At 46.2% G+C, this 17,302-nt stretch overlaps 1 protein-coding gene across 1 annotated transcript in view; it reads left to right on the top strand.

Moving 5' to 3' along the window:
* The window catches only part of LOC147639792 (uncharacterized), a 115,513-nt gene that overhangs the window by 76,624 nt on the left and 21,587 nt on the right, over positions 1–17,302 (top strand). Inside the window, exon 7 of the mRNA XM_086774061.1 lies at positions 11,293–11,454. Coding sequence (XP_086630187.1) covers positions 11,293–11,454 — 162 coding nt within the window. The remainder of the gene's footprint in view (positions 1–11,292; positions 11,455–17,302) is intronic.

Raw genomic sequence — 17,302 nt, 5'->3', positions numbered from 1 at the left:
AAGGATTACCACAAATGGCAAGCGGAGCAAGCCTCCAAAGCACCTTTTGCCATAGTTGCCACCACAACATCTCCTACTCCTCAAGCCCCACCTACTACCACAAATGTAATTCAGCTTTTACCTTCTATGCATCCTTTGCCATCCGTGGTTTTTGATGCTAAGCAGGAGGGTGAGAGCGATGCTGCACAGAAAAGCCTCATCCGAGCTTATGGCCTTGCCAAGGGCCGACAGTTTATCTCTCTCTAGTTGGCTAACAAGATGAGCTGCACATTAGTGCCATATCATTTGGATGTGGATGGGTTCACACATGGCCGACAGTTTGTAGTCCTATTTGACATGGGTAGTTCTGAGGACGCCATCTCTCTCTAGTTGGCTAACAAGATGAGCTGCACATTAGTGCCATATCATTTGGATGTGGATGGGTTCACACATGGTCTCTGCACCCACATATCTCAAAAGGCACAGCAGTTTACCTTTGAAGTTCAAAAGGCCTCATTCCGACGAGATTTCATTGTCTCACTTCTTCTGGGATGTGACATGATCATAGGAATCTAGTGGTTTCGTCAATATGAGCCTATTGCCGATTGGGGGTAAGACACTTTTACTATCTGTAAAGGTTTTCCAGAGCCCGCATGATTCTTGTGGGGATAGAAGCATTCTTGGCATCCCATTGATTTCGCACCTCCAGGCCCGATAAGCTATCCGCAAGGGAGCGGAAGGGGCACTACTTTATGTTCGTGCTCAGACAGCCTATACCTCATCAATAGCACCTATCTCATCTTCAATCCCACAGTTAGTAGACCTCCTGTCTAGACATTAGGACATTGTGCTTAGGGACGATCTTCCGCCCAGTCTCCCTCCATCACGTCCTGAGGACCATCATATCGATTTGGTCCCTGGATCAGAACCTCCTAGCAGGTTCCCCTATCGTCTTTCCAAGACTTTAGAGGGCCAGCTAGAAAGACAGTTACTGAGCTCCTCCGAGCTGGATTTGTTCGGCCTTCTTCCTCACCATTTGTTGCACCCATCCTATTTGTCCAAAAGAAGGACAAGTCTGCACGCCTTTGTGTAGACTACAGGGCATTGAATAAACTCACCATTAAGAATAATTTTCCTATGCCAAGGATTGAGTACATTTTGGAGCGTTTAGACGGTGCAAACTTTTTCACTAAGATCGACCTCAAGAGTGGTTACCATCAGGTTCGCATTTTCGAAGCTGACATTCCAAAAACAGCTTTCCGGACAGAGCGTGGTCACTACGAGTTGGTAGTCATGCCTTTTGGGCTTACCAATGCACCCGCAACCTTCAATAAAATGATGTCTAGGATTTTTGCATTTCTCATTGGTAAGTGTGTCTTCATCTTTCTTGATGACATACTTGTATTCTCAGCCATTGTGGAGCAGCATGAGAAAGATGTGGAGAAAGTCTTGCAACTTTTGCGAGATAATGGGCTCTATATAAACGCCAAAAAGTCTATCTTCGGCGTTAAAGAGGTTCAATACTTGGGCAATATCATCGGTTTCATTGGGATTCGATTGGACCCCTCAAAGGTTCAAGAGATCCTGTATTGCGACATCCCTCAGACCGCCCAAGAGATCTGTTCTTTCGTAGATCTTTGTCAAGCCTACAACACCCATGTTCACAACCTTGCAGCACCTCTGACCAACTTGCTGAAGGAGGTGAAGACTCGTAGACAAAAAGTCTCAGTCACAAGCAAGGCGCTTGATGCATTCCGTGTACTCCAGAAAGCTGCCTCAGAAGTGCGTATTTTGAAGTTAGCATCTTGGGATGAACCTTATGAGGTCATTACCGATCCTAGCAATGTAGCCATAGGTGCTGTTCTCCAGTAGGACAATAGACCCGTGGCCTACTACAGTCGAAAGTTGGATGTCGCTGAAAAGAATTATTCAATTTATGACAAAGAGCTTTTGGGTGTGATCACAGCGCTTAAACATTGGAAGCCTTTCCTTTATGGACAGGTTTTCACAGTCAAGACAGACCACCAAGCACTTAAGTGGCTTCAAACCATGCCAAGTGCCTAGTGGAGTGATCGGCAAGCCAGATGGAGTTAGCTCTTCCAACAATTTGGAGGAATGATCGAGTACATCCCTGGTAAGCATAACCCAGTTGCAGATGCTCGAAAGGCCAGTATCCAGGCAGTGCAGGAGTCTACCATTCTCGAAATCATGGGGAAGATCTTGGATAGCATAGAAGATCAATATGTTGATTCGCAGAGTTTGGTACACAACCCAGTTTGGACCTCACTTCTGAGCCTGGCCATTATTCATTTCACACATAGGCAAATAAGTCTAGACGAGATATCCACTTCAAGGAAGGGGATAGAGTCTATCTGCACATCATGAAACAGAGATTGAAACAAGTGGGCAAACGTTGTTCCAAGCTTTCTTTCCGTAGTTTTGGACCTTTTCCAATAGTTAAAAAGATTAGTGATATCTCCATTAAGTTAAATTTGGAGGAATGATCGAGTACATCCCTAGTAAGCATAACCTAGTTGCAGATGCTCTTAGTCGAAAGGCCAGTATCCAGGAAGGGTAGGAATCTACCATTCTCGAAATCACGAGGAAGATCTTGGATAGCATAGAAGATCAGTATGTTGATTCCGCAGAGTTTGGTACTCAACCCAGTTTGGACCTGACTTCTGAGCCTGGCCATTATTCAGTTCACAGACAGGCAAATAAGTCTAGACGAGATATCCACTTCAAGGGGATAGAGTCCATCTGCACATCATGAAACAGAGATTGAAACAAGTGGGCAAACGTTGTTCCAAGCTTTCTTTCCGTAGTTTTGGACCTTTTCCAATAGTTAAAAAGATTAGTGATGCCTCCATGAAGTTAAAGTTAAAAAGATCCTGGATTGGGGCATCCCTCCGACCGCCCAAGAGATCCGTTCTTTCATAGGTCTTTGTCAAGCCTACAACACCCATGTTCACCAGTTTTCTAACCCTGCAGTACATCTCAACGACTTGCTCAAGGGGGTGAAGACTCGTAGACAAAAAGTCTCAGTCATAGACAAGGCGCTTGATACATTTCGTGCACTCTAGAAAGCTGCCTCAGAAGCGCCAGATTTTGACGTTAGCATCTTGGGATAAACCTTGTGAGGCATTACCGATGCCACGAATGTAGCTATAGGTGGAGTTCTCTAACAGGACAATAGACCCATGGTAGCCTACTACAGTCGAAAGTTAGATGTCGCTGAAAAGAATTATTCGGTTTATGATGACAAAGAGCTTTTCGTTGTGATCACAGCGCTCAAACATTGGAAGCCTTTCCTTTATGGACAGGTTTTCACAGTCAAAACAGACCACCAAGCACTTAAGTGGCTTCAAACTATGCCAAGTGCCCAGTGGAGTGATCGGCAAGCCAGATGGAGTCAACTCTTCCAACAATTTGGAGGAATGATGGAGTACATCCCTGGTAAGCATAACCCAGTTGCAGATGCTCTTAGTTGAAAGGCCAGCATCCAAGTAGTGGAGGAGTCTACCATTCTCGAAATCACGGGGAAGGACTTGGATAGCATAGAAGATCAGTATGTTGATTCCGCAAAGTTTGGTAGTTTGGCCCTCACTTCTGTGCCTGACCATTATACAGTTCACAGATAGGCAAATAAGTCTAGACGAGATATCCACTTCAAGGAAGAAGATAGAGTCTATCTGCACATCATGAAACAGAGATTGAAACAAGTGGGCAAACGTTGTTCCAAGCTTTCTTTCCGTAGTTTTCCAATAGTTAAAAAGATTAGTGAGGTCTCCATGAAGTTAAAGTTGCCTAACAGTTGGACAATGCATGATGTTTTTCCATGTTTCTTGGTTAAAACCATATGTTGGACCAGAAGTGTTTGATGTTTCAGATGAATAGCAGCCAGACGTGGTAGACGAAGTAGAAGTCATTGAGCCTGAGTAGATCCTTCTTCATCATTGGAAGCATGGTTCCGGTCGACGAATACGTCAGTTCTATACGAAGTTCCGAGATTGAGGTACCTACGAAGTTTGGCTAGACGAGGAGTTCTTTCAAGAGTACCCCCAGTTCTTGGCGGACTACTTGGAAGCCATGAACCTGTTGCCAAGCTAAGCAGGAGGGAATGTCCCATACACTCTGCACTATAGTGCATGGTGACAAGATGGCTTATCATCATCAGTGCAACATTGTACAGTATTAGTATCCTTTAGGATGATATTTGTCGTATGCCGTAACCATAGTCACATGGGACGCGAAATGGGGACGGGGAACGGGGACGGAAAAGATTGAAAATGGCCATTCCCTGTGACTATAGAGTGACATGGAACGGCAATGGGAACGGGAAGATGTTGCCATCCCCAATATTCCCGAGTCTAAAAATGCCCATTCCCTGTGACTATGGCCGGGACTCCATTGCAATCCTCAGTCTAGGATAACAGGCACGAGTTACGTAGGTCATTCCTCACCCATAGCGAGTCAGTCAGTCAGTCAAGGCCCTTAACCCGCTTGAAGAGATTCATTCATGCATGTAGAGTCACTAGAAGCCTTAGGGTTTGCATCAGCTCATGGTTGCATTTTGCATAGCATCCATCCCATAGGCACATAAGACCACATAGACCATGGCAAAAAACATCAAAATATTATTCAGTATTATTCCAGTATTTTTGCGATATTTTATAGCATTTAATTGGCATTTTTACCATATTTATTCATTTAGACATGACATGATGCAGTCGGCCAGCTCTGTAGCCAGCCGACCAGCATCAAAAGTGCATATAAATAGTTCAGCATTGCATCATTCCATCATTCATATCATATTTCAGCAATGAAGCCTTCAACGATTGGAGCCTTCAGCACAAGGAGCATAAGTGATTGAAGCATTCAGCACCTCAGCCATCAGCGATTCATCCATCAGCCCCTAGGAGCATCAACGCATGAGCATTCAGCCTTCATCAACCTAAATGTATCAGCATACACCATTCAGCCTTCAGATTACCTTGCGTTTTCTGCATAGGAGCAATTTTCGGCATACATATCTTCATCGTTTTGCTACAGCACTTTAGTGAAGGTAAAACTCAGCATTCATTCACAGCCTAGAAACAGTCCCAATCAGCCCCTACCTCAGCCTCAGATTTGCAGCCTTCCCTCATTCCATTGGGAAGAGTACGTAGGCTCGAGATTGGTCATCATTCGTGCTTCTACAGCTGTGTATAGTTCAACCCGACTCTTGGTCCTTGAGATCTTGTGTTTGCCTTATCGTTAGTCCAAAGTAAGTCTCTTCAAAATAATAAAGGAAATACTATTCCGATAATGGGATAGGGGGGCCTTCAGTGGGTAATTCGGGACCCCATACGGTGTACAGTTTCTCTCTCTGTTGTATAGAGTGGAGATATGGGGACCCTCAGTGGATCACCACAGCCGAGCTGGTAGCACTGATGGATGGAGACGTATGGAGAGGTCCTTGGTTACTATGATTTCCCGGATGATTAGGGCCAAGGCCTCCGTACCACATGATATTATCCGTGCGGAGATGGCTGCCCCCCCATTGGTAGTATAGGCACTCACTCGATCAGTCTCCTTTATACATAGCACTTGGGCTCTCCCTAGAGACAGATATGCTCGCTTAGCCCTGGAGTCTTCACGATAGTTGGCATCACAGGGAGACGGATCATGTTGGTATGCACAGATGACAGCTTGGTTCCAACTGCATGGCTTTAGTATGGACAGGCTACCTCCATTTCAGTACTCTCTGGATGCACCCTCCTGTAGGAAATATGAAAGCAAGAGCAAAACTAGAAATAAAACAAGAACAAATGAAATACAAAGAGTTACCTTGAGATGAGTGTAGACAAGACACAAGATTGATACTTTCATTGATGTGACACCTACAATATATAGGTGAGAAGTACAAGATTGAGTAGACTGACTTATGGGATAAATGTAGAGGTGCCACATGGCACTAGACTCAAGACACAAAGACTTAAGTGAAACTAGACTAGAGAAATAGTACACCTAGTGTGCACTTATTTCCAACACCCTCCTTAAGTGGACACTAGGAGGAAGACACAAAGACAAGACTATGACATGACAAAAGATAAGACCAAGACAGAGAGACTAGACAAGGATTGAGAGACAAGCTAGAAGACAAGATAGACAATACTAGAAGACAGATATAAAGACTGATAGATTGAGAGACAAGACATGAGAGACAAAAGATCCTGAGACACCCCTCCTCAAGTGATATCCTCATATGGGTCCACAAGGATAGGGACAAGATGGATCTTAAAACAAGACACAGTCAGACAGATAGACAGACAGCAGATAGACAGACAGACAAGACTAGATAGACAGAAGACTGACTGTAGACAAACAGATGGACCTTGAAGACATCCCCTCCTCAAGGGCAATCTCTGCCTCTTGGGTAGGGAAAAACATAATGAGTAAGACACTAGAACCCCTTGACCTACATCATCGGTGGTCAAAGTGGTAGACAAGAAAGGTGAAGTAATCAGAAAGCCCATTCCTCATCATGTGAGGAATGAACAGCAAGATCTGCTGATGTAGATGCTGTAGCAACATGGGCTGAGGTAGATACAGGGGCTGATGTAGAGGTTTTAGAGTAGCAGTCCTTCTCCCGGTGATTATCACGGCCACAAATGGTGCATGGATGAGCCTTGAAGCAGTCCTTCTCCAAATGATTAGTTTTTCCACAATGGGTGCAAGGCTTTCTTACCTTAGATCCTCCTTTCTTTGCTAAAAATGCAGTGTCAGTTACCTTTTGTTGTTTTGTTCTTTCCTCTTCTTGGAGAGCATTGATGATACCTTCAAGAGTAGGATTATTGTGATACTTGAAGGTAGTGACAAGAGTAGCATAGGTGTCAGGTAAGCTTTTGAGAAGCACAGCAATAGCAATATCTTCGGAGATGGGGGACTTCACCGATGCAAGCTGAACCATAAGACTGCGGAAATAATTGACATGAGAGGCTATAGTAGCTCCCTCCTGCATATATAGATCAAAGAATGAGATCATAAGTGCAATCTTAGAATTTTTAGAGCGGGGTCCAAAAAGGGTATCCAAAGTGATCCATGCTCGAGAAGCAGACTGTATGTCGGAGATGTGATGAATGTAATCATCTCCAAGACCGAGCAAGATGATAGCATAGGCTTTGTCATTCTTGGCAGTGGGAGCATAAGTGATAACTTGCTCAATGTCGGAATCTTCGGGAGCAGCAGGATGAACAACGTCCCAAAGACTTTCTTTCATAAGATGGCACTTGATTTTGATTTGCCAAGTATGAAAGTTGGACACATTGAATTTGTCGATAGACATGAGAGAATGAGTAGAAGAGGCCATGTGGGAAGGTCTTACCCCTTGCTAAAATGCAAGGGCAGTGTCTATTCCCTTACAAGATTGCAGAAATTGCCGGCTCTCTCACCACTTGTCAAGGCCATAGCATTTGACAGCCCATCGAAGCATGAGGAACTAGCAGTTTGCAGATAAAAAAGGACTAACCAGCAAACTGATGGAGACAATGCACAGTTACCTTGTAGACTCTTCAAGAGGAAGCAATGGCAGAACTGAATGCAGCAAAAATAGCTCGTTTAGGAGGACAGTCGATCTGCAGCTTCCTTGAGATGATACGCACCCTTGAGTTGATGAAGAAGGCAGCCAAAGAAGGGCTGCAACAGTATGGCAGGCAGCAGCAGCTCCAAGTGAGAGAGCAGTAGCAGCTTCACGAAAACAAGAGAAGTATGCAGCAGCTACTGAAATCAGGTCGGCGCAGCCTTGAGATGAGTGGAGCCGGCGCAGGGTGGACAGCAGATTCAGGTCGGCGCAGCCTGTGCAGAGTGTGAGTAGGCTGGTCCTACAGGCTGAGCGCAGCTAGGGAGAAGCTATGGCAGGCAATACAGCTCTGATACCAAGTAGGAAATATGAAAGCAAGAGCAAAACTAGAAATAAAACAAGAACAAATGAAATACAAAGAGTTACCTTGAGATGAGTGTAGACAAGACACAAGATTGATACTTTCATTGATGTGACACCTACAATATATAGGTGAGAAGTACAAGATTGAGTAGACTGACTTATGGGATAAATGTAGAGGTGCCACATGGCACTAGACTCAAGACACAAAGACTTAAGTGAAACTAGACTAGAGAAATAGTACACCTAGTGTGCACTTATTTCCAACACCTCCCTCTCTCTCACACGGGCAGAGATTACCAGACTTATCAGGCAGGACTTGACTGAGCTGGACACTAGGAGGACATGGATACAGCCGACACACGAGCTTGGTACGAAGATGGCTTTCTATAGAGATCATCTACTCCAGCTCACGGAGGATGGGTTTGTGATTAGACCCAGCTACATGGATACTCATCTTTCTCATGGGGTACGGTGTGCTATTGGTCAGATGCGCACATCCTCACACCAGCTAGAGATTGAGACTGGCAGATTCAGAGGAGTACCAGCTGAGGCCAGGATTTGTCAGCTGTGCCAGATGGAGCCAGAGACAGAGTTACATTACATATGTCACTGTCCAGTATATTATGAGATACGAGGCCGTTTTCACTGCTTGTTCAGAGAGGGCTTTGGATCACTTTCTAGAGTCATGAGATACCAGGATCAGAGATGCCTCGGATTGTACTTGCTGGAGCTGCGTAGACATAGAGAGGGTCTCCTAAGAGGGAGGGGATCAGAGAGGGAGAGACACCTACAGAGGCAGATTACAGACTTCTTTCGACCAGAGATTGAGCAGTCAGGCCAGCAGGCATTGCAGCGAGCCCCAGAGTACAGCCGCACCAGAGGTACACTGATTGATCGGGCTATAGAGCTCGGGCGGTCGAGGCGCCACAAGATGAGAGGCCCATCTCAACACCGGCGGAGACTACAACAGAGGATCAGGACCATACTAGCACGGCATGGGAGACGTCCAGTTAGAGTACTCACCATGGAGGACATTGAGGATATCCGCCATCAACCGATGAGAGACATCTTTGGATAGTGATGTGTATGATGGTTACCTTTGCGGAACGAAAGCACACACGCACACGAGCACAAAAGATATAAAAAATAAAAATAAAAAAAATTCACTAAGAGAACAAATTTGTCCCATGGGCTATAAGATGTCATACTAACTGCTAGAACAATGAGTTGGAGAAGTTTTCCTCTTCCTTGTCTGGTTGCTTGGCTTTGCCCTTCTATTTCTCTTCTTGACTCTTCTTCCTCTTGTAGCAATCCTTGATGATGTGGCCCTTCTTTTTGCAATAGTAGCATGTTCAAGGAGCCTTGGTCTTGTTTTCCTTGACTGTAGCTGAGTAGGCATGCTCCACTGGAGCTGAAGCTTTGGAAGTCTGCGAGTTTCTTCTAGAATGAGAGCAGAAGTCACTAAGGTTAATGTATGATTGGCTATAACGGAGACACACTACTCATAGCAAGGAGGCATGCTGGAAAGCAACACATAGATGGCCTCCTCATCAATAGTCACTCTTGTACCACTAAGTTGATCAACTATACAACGGATGTCATTTACATGAGCAACAATATTGGTTTTATCATCTTTTTCCATCCTATAAAGCTTCTTCCTTAAGAAGAATCTTGCAACTGAGCTCAAGCCATGCTTCATTTGAGTCTTTGCAGAACTGACTTGATGAATCTTGCTATCACCAAGCCCACAAATGATGAGAGACAATGCCTTTGAGTCTAAAGTGGTCCACTTAGAGATAAGATCTGGATCTCGAGTTGGTCTTTTCTCAGTTCCATTTACCACTCCCCACATGTCTTTCTTAAAGCATTTTGATGCACCAAGTGTGGTACTTGGAGCCATCGAATTTGTCGGTTTTGTCAAACATTTTCCCCACCATGGTTGCCATCTTTTTCACTCCAATGTGCCACTCAATGAAGTGATGAATCAGCAACAAATGCAACAAAGAGTCACTCACAAGGAATACCACTCAATGGTAATAGAGAATGCTACCCACAATCACAAAGATGTATCTATCAACTTATGAAAGATTACACTCCCATGGAAAGGAGCTCTGATACCATGTTAAAAGACATGGTGTGAGCTTAGCTATTGAATGAATCAAGTAATGCACAAGACCATCACATAAACAATCTCACACCGTTAAAGCAACACATGCCACCACTTAGATGTTAATCAAGTGTAACCAATAAGCAATGGAGTATACTCAAGGTCACCACAAATGCATCACATAGACAAATACCAATGAAGAGATCAAAGATAGTATTTCCACAAAGGATCACTTAGTATATTGATCACTAAGCAAGTACACAAAGTATGGGCACTATACTCTCCACTTAGCTATCTCTAGCTCTCTAATGTGAGTAGTAGCCTCTGAATTTATAGGCTCATGAGAGGGAGGCACCTAGAGCCCTTGATTCTCTCCACCTCCCTATGATTTTTCACCTGGCTCACCTAAAAGGTGATGCCCTAATCAAAGGAAGATAACTACTAGACCTACACCCAATTACTCTAGTAATTTGAACCTTCTAACCTTAGAACAAACCACTCTGAGGTATCACTAAGAAAACATAGTAAGAATGGATGCTAGATCACATATTTCTAACAGTTTTGACACTTGTGACAAAATGTAACACTTAAAATAGACTTGAATGTAAGCATAGAGCAATGCACAAGAATACTGTAAACATCACTTGTATTAAATCTAAGAAGCTGTCACGTGCCCCTTAGTGCACCATGCACACGTCAGCAGTGGTCACAATGAGATGGACAACACACAACGGAATGACCGGCTCCATTGATGTGTCTTTTAACATTCTAGAGCGTCACACTGTACTCAAGGATTCTGTCGGTGAGTATCTCCTATGTTGGAAGATGTCAATCGGTGTGACAGTGTGGTGCCTACTGGTGCATGCACCTCCCACGTATCGTTGGTGCGGCTCTTGGAGATTCTTTGGAGATCTGTTGTTGCAGCCACTGGATTTTCCAGCTTGCATCCAGGATGATCCAACTGGACTAGACTGGGACACTGCACACAACGGGCAGTGTTGGTGGCTACATGATCACTATTCGAACTATGATTGTACTACAGGACGACGGATACTTGTTAATTTCAGATGACTTTGCTTTTTGGGACAATTATAGATATCGTATTATTATCATACTTAATATAGTCCTTATTTTTAATGTTGGGTAAATACTTGATGATCCAGGTAGGTACTCAAGTCTCAAACCGACCACATGCAACACCTCACTGTTAGATGAAGTAAATATTTATGTGGTACATCTTGACACTGCCAAATTATGATGTATTTGTTTTTTATGATATTAGACTCAACGCTTAAGGAGGGAGAGGGCAAAACTAGAGAAGCAAGCAAAGCTATTAGCACAGCTTCCAAGTAAAAAGGAACGCAATGAGATGGAGGAGCTGAGAATAAAAATTGCAAGTCTTACTACAGATCATCTTAAGAAGGACTCGCTACAGAATTTAACTGTGAGAACAATTCTTAAGATCTTTTATTTAAAAGGAAAAAATGTTCTTTTTAATTTGCGTACATAGGCGTGCCCTTTTGTGTAGTATATTAACTTTTATGAAACAAGAATTCTAAATATATATGATGTAGCATTGAAAAAGAAGCATGATTGGCTTAGCCATATTGGCTTGTAGGAGCCTTTGTTAGTGACTGCAGAGAATCATCTCCTGTATTTCACAGATTTGATGCTTTTCGAAAGTTTGTTGGTAAATGCAATTGCACAGCATGTTTTTCAAATTTGTTGTGCCTGGCTTTCTTCCAAAGGAAACCCATCCGCACAACGTGCACAACGTCCAAATGTGGGGAGCGTGAACCCACTTGTGATATATGTTAGGATTCACCTGCACAATGTGCAAATGTGGGGAGCAGGAACCCACTTGTGATATATGTTAGGATTCCTTCCTTGCTTCTATCATTAGTGCATAATGTGGGCTTGAATAGTGTGTGGCAGTCTCTCCAAGCACTCTGGATAGGTAGGCATCCTGCTATGTGGAATAGCTTGATAGGTGAGATGGGCATTACTCTTCATGGAGGCTTGAAAACCCTGTCAGGACTTGCTTTGAGGACTTGGGGTTGATCTTTCTATGAGATGGGGTGACCCTTGGGGCTAGCAGTTGTATGCTATGGTCTAGATGGGATAGAGTGGTGTAGATGGGATAGAGAGCCAGCCTCTTCTACTATAACCACAGTCATCAGGGAGGAAACAAGCTACAAAGCACCATCATGTGAGGTGAAAAAAATACCCGAAGAAACAAAGAGGGGGGAAGGGTCCCCCTTTGGCTGGCTGCTCTCAGAGGGAGGTACATTGGGGAAGGGGGAGGGAAAAGCCACATTGGGGGCTTCCATTACCAAAGCCAACCCACCTGGGTGGGTGAAGGGGTCTGGGCTCCAAGGGTGCAAGGAGGCTGTATGGCATTGCTGCATCTGGACTAAGGCACTCCATCACACCCAGAGGTTGTTAATGATATCTGCCCAAATGAAACGGACAATGCAGGAAGCTGTCAAGCTCCAGAAGGCCCACAATGAAGAAAAGTGTGAGCTAGAAGCTCTTAAGCTCCAAAAGGCTCAGCAAGAAGAGGGTACTCTTGCCCTGTTCTGGAAGGAAATAGTGAGCTCAAGGCTCAACAGGAAGCCAAAAGAACAATTTGATGTGCCATTTGTCAAGCTTTCGGTCACACTCCACACAGGATTGTCTGTGTAGTAGGGTTGGTTGCTCAGCACATTAAGTGGTGGCTCTTCTCTCGACAGTATGTCGGGAGTTCTCAATTCTCACAGCGCAGCACACAGCACACGCACACGCATGCGTGCCAGAGGCAGTAACACAACACAAGTGACAAGATTGCAAGAGGAACAAGAAGCTGAACAACACTTACTATCCCAAAACACTGTTACATGTCCTTCACTGTACCGTGCACCCTAAGGAGTGGTCAGAGTGAAGAGGGCAACACACAGCTCAAGGTGATGACAAGTGACTACAACACCCAAGGCTAAGGCTAGAATATAGAATGAAGGATGAAGCATGCAGGATGTCCTTCACGATGAGTCGAGCAACCATATAAGCAGTCCGACAAGATGTGGTGGAGTTGGTGGAGTCTTTGGTAGATGCCCTCGAAGTGGCAGCCTTTGGTGGAATATCCTCTCTCTGGGAGATGCCCGTTGGAGTGTCAGCCGATGCCTTCAATGCCAGTGTGTGCACCACTCTGTGTGTCCGTTGTGGTGCGCCTCTGCTCCAAGATGGTACCTCTAGGTTGACCCACTGGTGGTAACGGTGTGATACTGTTACGATGGTCCGTCTAGTGTGGGCACCCTTGGTGGCTACAGGTCGCCCACCACTAGAGTGCTCACCGTCCTCGATGAGGAAGATAGGAAATTTTTTGCAGTGAAGAGTATTACATATAGGGAGACACATAAAAAGATGCATTATGTGTTGTTTACATTATAAAAAATGGTGCAAAATTAAAGTAATGACATCATAGAAAGATGGTATATACAATGATAGCATAAAATAAAAATTGTTCCTCAGGATAGTGGGAGGTTCTAAGTGTTGCCCGATGTAGTCCGATGTAGAGAGAGACAAGCTCTCAAGTCTACTGCTCCACGAGATCACGTAATGCCACCACCTCCTCGGTGCTGTGAGAAGTCAAGGTCCAAGGAATGGAGGTTGGTGAGCTCTAACTTTGCTCCTTGCTGCAGGCGCTGCTCCAATGTGGACACCTGAGTTTGAAGACCTCGGATGATGTCCTCATCTTGGCAAGTGCAATCACTGGAGAGCACAAAGATGTAGTCAGTGAGGTAGGTGGAGTAGATACGGAGATCAGCTGCGAGGTTGTCCATACCCTGAACTATGCAATGAGTTTGGCGGGGATGAGGCGAAGATAACTGCTTTGGAGGGTCGGGGGAACCGTAGGCAAGGAAGATCACCCACCGAGATGTCTGAAACACTGTAGGAAAATGGGGAGGCTGGAAGCTCGATATGCGATCGGTGTCGTCCTCTCGATCAACGCAGCAAAACACCTCGTGTGGCGAACCGAGAATAGGTGCAGGCAAGGATGGTCCTTGAGAGGCGATGGTAGGGGTGACTGCTGTAGGGATAGCAGTGGTCACCATGGCAGGAGTGTCAGAGGAGGATAGTGAGGATGTCCCGCGAGCTACCGATAGAGGGAAAGAACTGGAGAGGTTGCTGTGGATGATGGTGAGGTGAAAAGGAGAAATACCGCTGCTGTCAAGGAAGGTGGCGAGGTGGAGAGAGCAAATGCTGCTCATGTCGAGGAAGATGGTGAGGTGGAGAGGGAAGATACTGTCGAAATGAAAAGGTAGCTTTGCCGACGCTTTGCACTCAGCGGACGAAATGCTGGGAAGACAGATGCCGGCCGGGCAGCCTAGTAGTTAGATTGTTTATGCACCCATTACTCGAGATATTTTGGAAAATGACGCTTTCGACCCAAAACCGAAACTCCTTACCTAGCTCCAGTAATAGTCAATCTGTAGTATTGTGGGATAATAAGCGTGCTTTTTCTTTGTGCGCGGCGGGATGACGCGGCGCCACTGACATTGGGGGTAGGCGGAATGGCCACGGAAACTGCAGAAGCAGTGCGTTGACGTGAGGAGGCGGGGAGATCCTGTTGCACCCGAGGTCAGATGCGGAATGTCAATGGAGTGGACTGGTGAGGTTAGCGAGGTGGTGGAGAGGTAACTGGGATAGGAGGTTGCTGTAGAAGATAGGTGAGCCTGTGAGGAAGCGTATAAAGGGCCAAGTAAAGGAGGCGATTTTAGTCTTATTAAGTTGGGTCCGAAATCGGCGACAACAGAGGCGGACGGATTCATATAGGAGATGATGGAAGGTAAATGGGTGGCCTGTGCACAAACAGTGGAATGTCTCTGTGTAGTGGGTGGAAATGAAGGGCAGTGGAGTAGTGGGGATCTCTCGGATTAGGAGATAGTAATGGAAGAAGACATAGAGATGTATTGTACGGGGGCTAGGGAGTGAAGGGGGTAGGAGCCAGTACGGTGATTACAGCGTAGCACACAGCACACGTACACGTACCAGTAGACAGTAACACAACACAAGTGACAAGATTGAAAGTGGAACAAGAAGCTGGACAACACTTGCACTATCCCAAAACACTGTTACATGTCCGTCACTGTATTGTGCACACTCAACAGAGGTCACAGAAGAGGACGGCACACAGCTGAAGGTGATGACAAGTGACTACAGCACCCAAGGCTAAGGCCAGAATGTAGTATGAAGGATGAAGCGTGCAGGATGTCCTTCACGATGAGTCAAGGGACCATATAAGCAGTCTGGCAAGCCGCAAGACGTGGTGGAGTTGGAGTAGGTGGCATTTCCTATCTTTGGTAGATGCCCTCGAAGTGGCAGTTTCAGTCGGTGCCTTCAATGCTGGTGCGTGCACTTCTCTTTGTGTCCGTTGTGGGCTCCGGGATGGTACCTCCAGGCTCACCCAGTGTGGCGGTGTGATGCTGTTACGGTGGTCTGTCCAGTGTGGCACCCTTGGTGGCTACAGTCCTAGAAGGAGATATTTCTTCTTCTGTGAGAAGGGTGGTCATGAGGATAAAGACTGCTATTACCTGAAGGGTTCCGCCAGTTACACCAACAGCAGTTGTTCCCACCAACCACCACAGCTGCCAGTCACTTGGAATGCCCTTACACTCCTGCTATCAATCGTGGCACCCACTTACACCCAACAAGGCCCTCGCTCACCATGAACTCTTCCACCTCTCATCCCCAATCCTCCAGTTGCCATCCTAGCGGGCAACTCCCATGGCTCGCCCACCTCGTCTGCCTCCACCCCGCACACAGCCACTTCTCTGTTATAGATGTGGTGACTCGTGAGTATGGTCACTACAAAGCAAATGCGCCCTGCCTGAAGGATCCCCACCTTGTTGCTACTACCCAGGCTCCAAGGATCACTATTCCCATGACTGCCCCACACAGAGGGCCAGCACCTCTGCTTCTCCATCCAGTGCCTTCACTTTTGCAACGGCACGTCTTGTCTCAGTGGGAGAAGGAGCGCACCCCTTGTCACCACATCCAGTCCCAATCACCTCCCCTCCCCTCCTTCCTAAGGAGTCTCCCTCTCATCGCCCGCTGGTGATCGACCCCCCTACATGCACAGTGATCACCCGTGCCCAAAAGAATGCTCTAGGAGCAACGTCCACTGTAGTGAGTATGGTCACTACAAAGCAAATGCGCCCTGCCTGCAGGATCCCCACCTTGTTGCTACTACCCAGGCTCCAAGGATCACTATTCCCATGACTGCCCCACACAGAGGGCCAGCACCTCTGCTTCTCCATCCAGTGCCTTCACTTTTCCAACGGCACGTCTTGTCTCAGTGGGAGAAGGAGCGCACCCCTTGTCACCACATCCAATCACCTCCCCTCCCCTCCTTCCTAAGGAGTCTCCCTCTCATCGCCTGCTGGTGATCAACCCCCCTACATGCACAGTGATCACCCGTGCCCAAAAGAATGCTCTAGGATGAACGTCCACTGAAGGATAGCCACATGCATCTCCTCCTTCCCACAATATTTTGGACCATGCATTCCTATAAGCATACAAGAATCTTCTGACTATACCACCACAGGGGACTGGTATACATCCTAGCTCACCATCTGCATCCAGCTCACTGTTGGCACCAGAGCCATCAACACCCTCAATCCACTCCCTTGTTCAAGGCTGCTGGCTGGATGTGCCCCTTCGTGATCTACTTCACTTGAGTTCCAAGGTCCGCCACCAACTCGCAGCACTCCTCACTCAATGGGAAGGACAGAGTCCACCAGCTCCTCTTAGTGATCTACTTCACTTGAGCACTGAAGTCTGCCACCAACTTGCAGCACTCCTCACTCAATGGGAAGGACAGAATTCACCATCTCCTCTTAGTGGTGGGCAATTGGAGCCATGAGACATTGCCACCTGCATGGGGATAGGTCCATCCACTGCCACTCTCACCGACTACTGGAACCCCCACCTGGCCATCCACATCAATGGCACATTACTTTGTGGTGCAATCATAGATGGCGGGTTTGGCACCAACTGGATGCCTCAGTTCACCCTGCATGCCATTGGCCTTCAGCTTACCTAGCCTGCCAACTTGTGTGTACAGATGGCTGATCGACGTGAGGTCACTCCCCTATGCCTCGTAGAGGAAGTACCAGTGAAGATGGATGGTGCTCAATTTGTTCTTGACTTTGTGGTCATCGGCCTTTGAGAGGTTCAAGGAGCATACTCCCTATTAATTGGCCACCCATGGCTGCGCCATGTGGGTGTGCTGCATGACTGGTTATCGGACAGAT

Source organism: Cibotium barometz, chromosome 3 (assembly GCF_041138505.1).
Source record: "Cibotium barometz isolate CiBa-2024 chromosome 3, ASM4113850v1, whole genome shotgun sequence".
Taxonomy (NCBI): Eukaryota; Viridiplantae; Streptophyta; class Polypodiopsida; order Cyatheales; family Cibotiaceae; genus Cibotium; species Cibotium barometz.
This window is presented reverse-complemented; position numbering and strand designations above follow the sequence as displayed.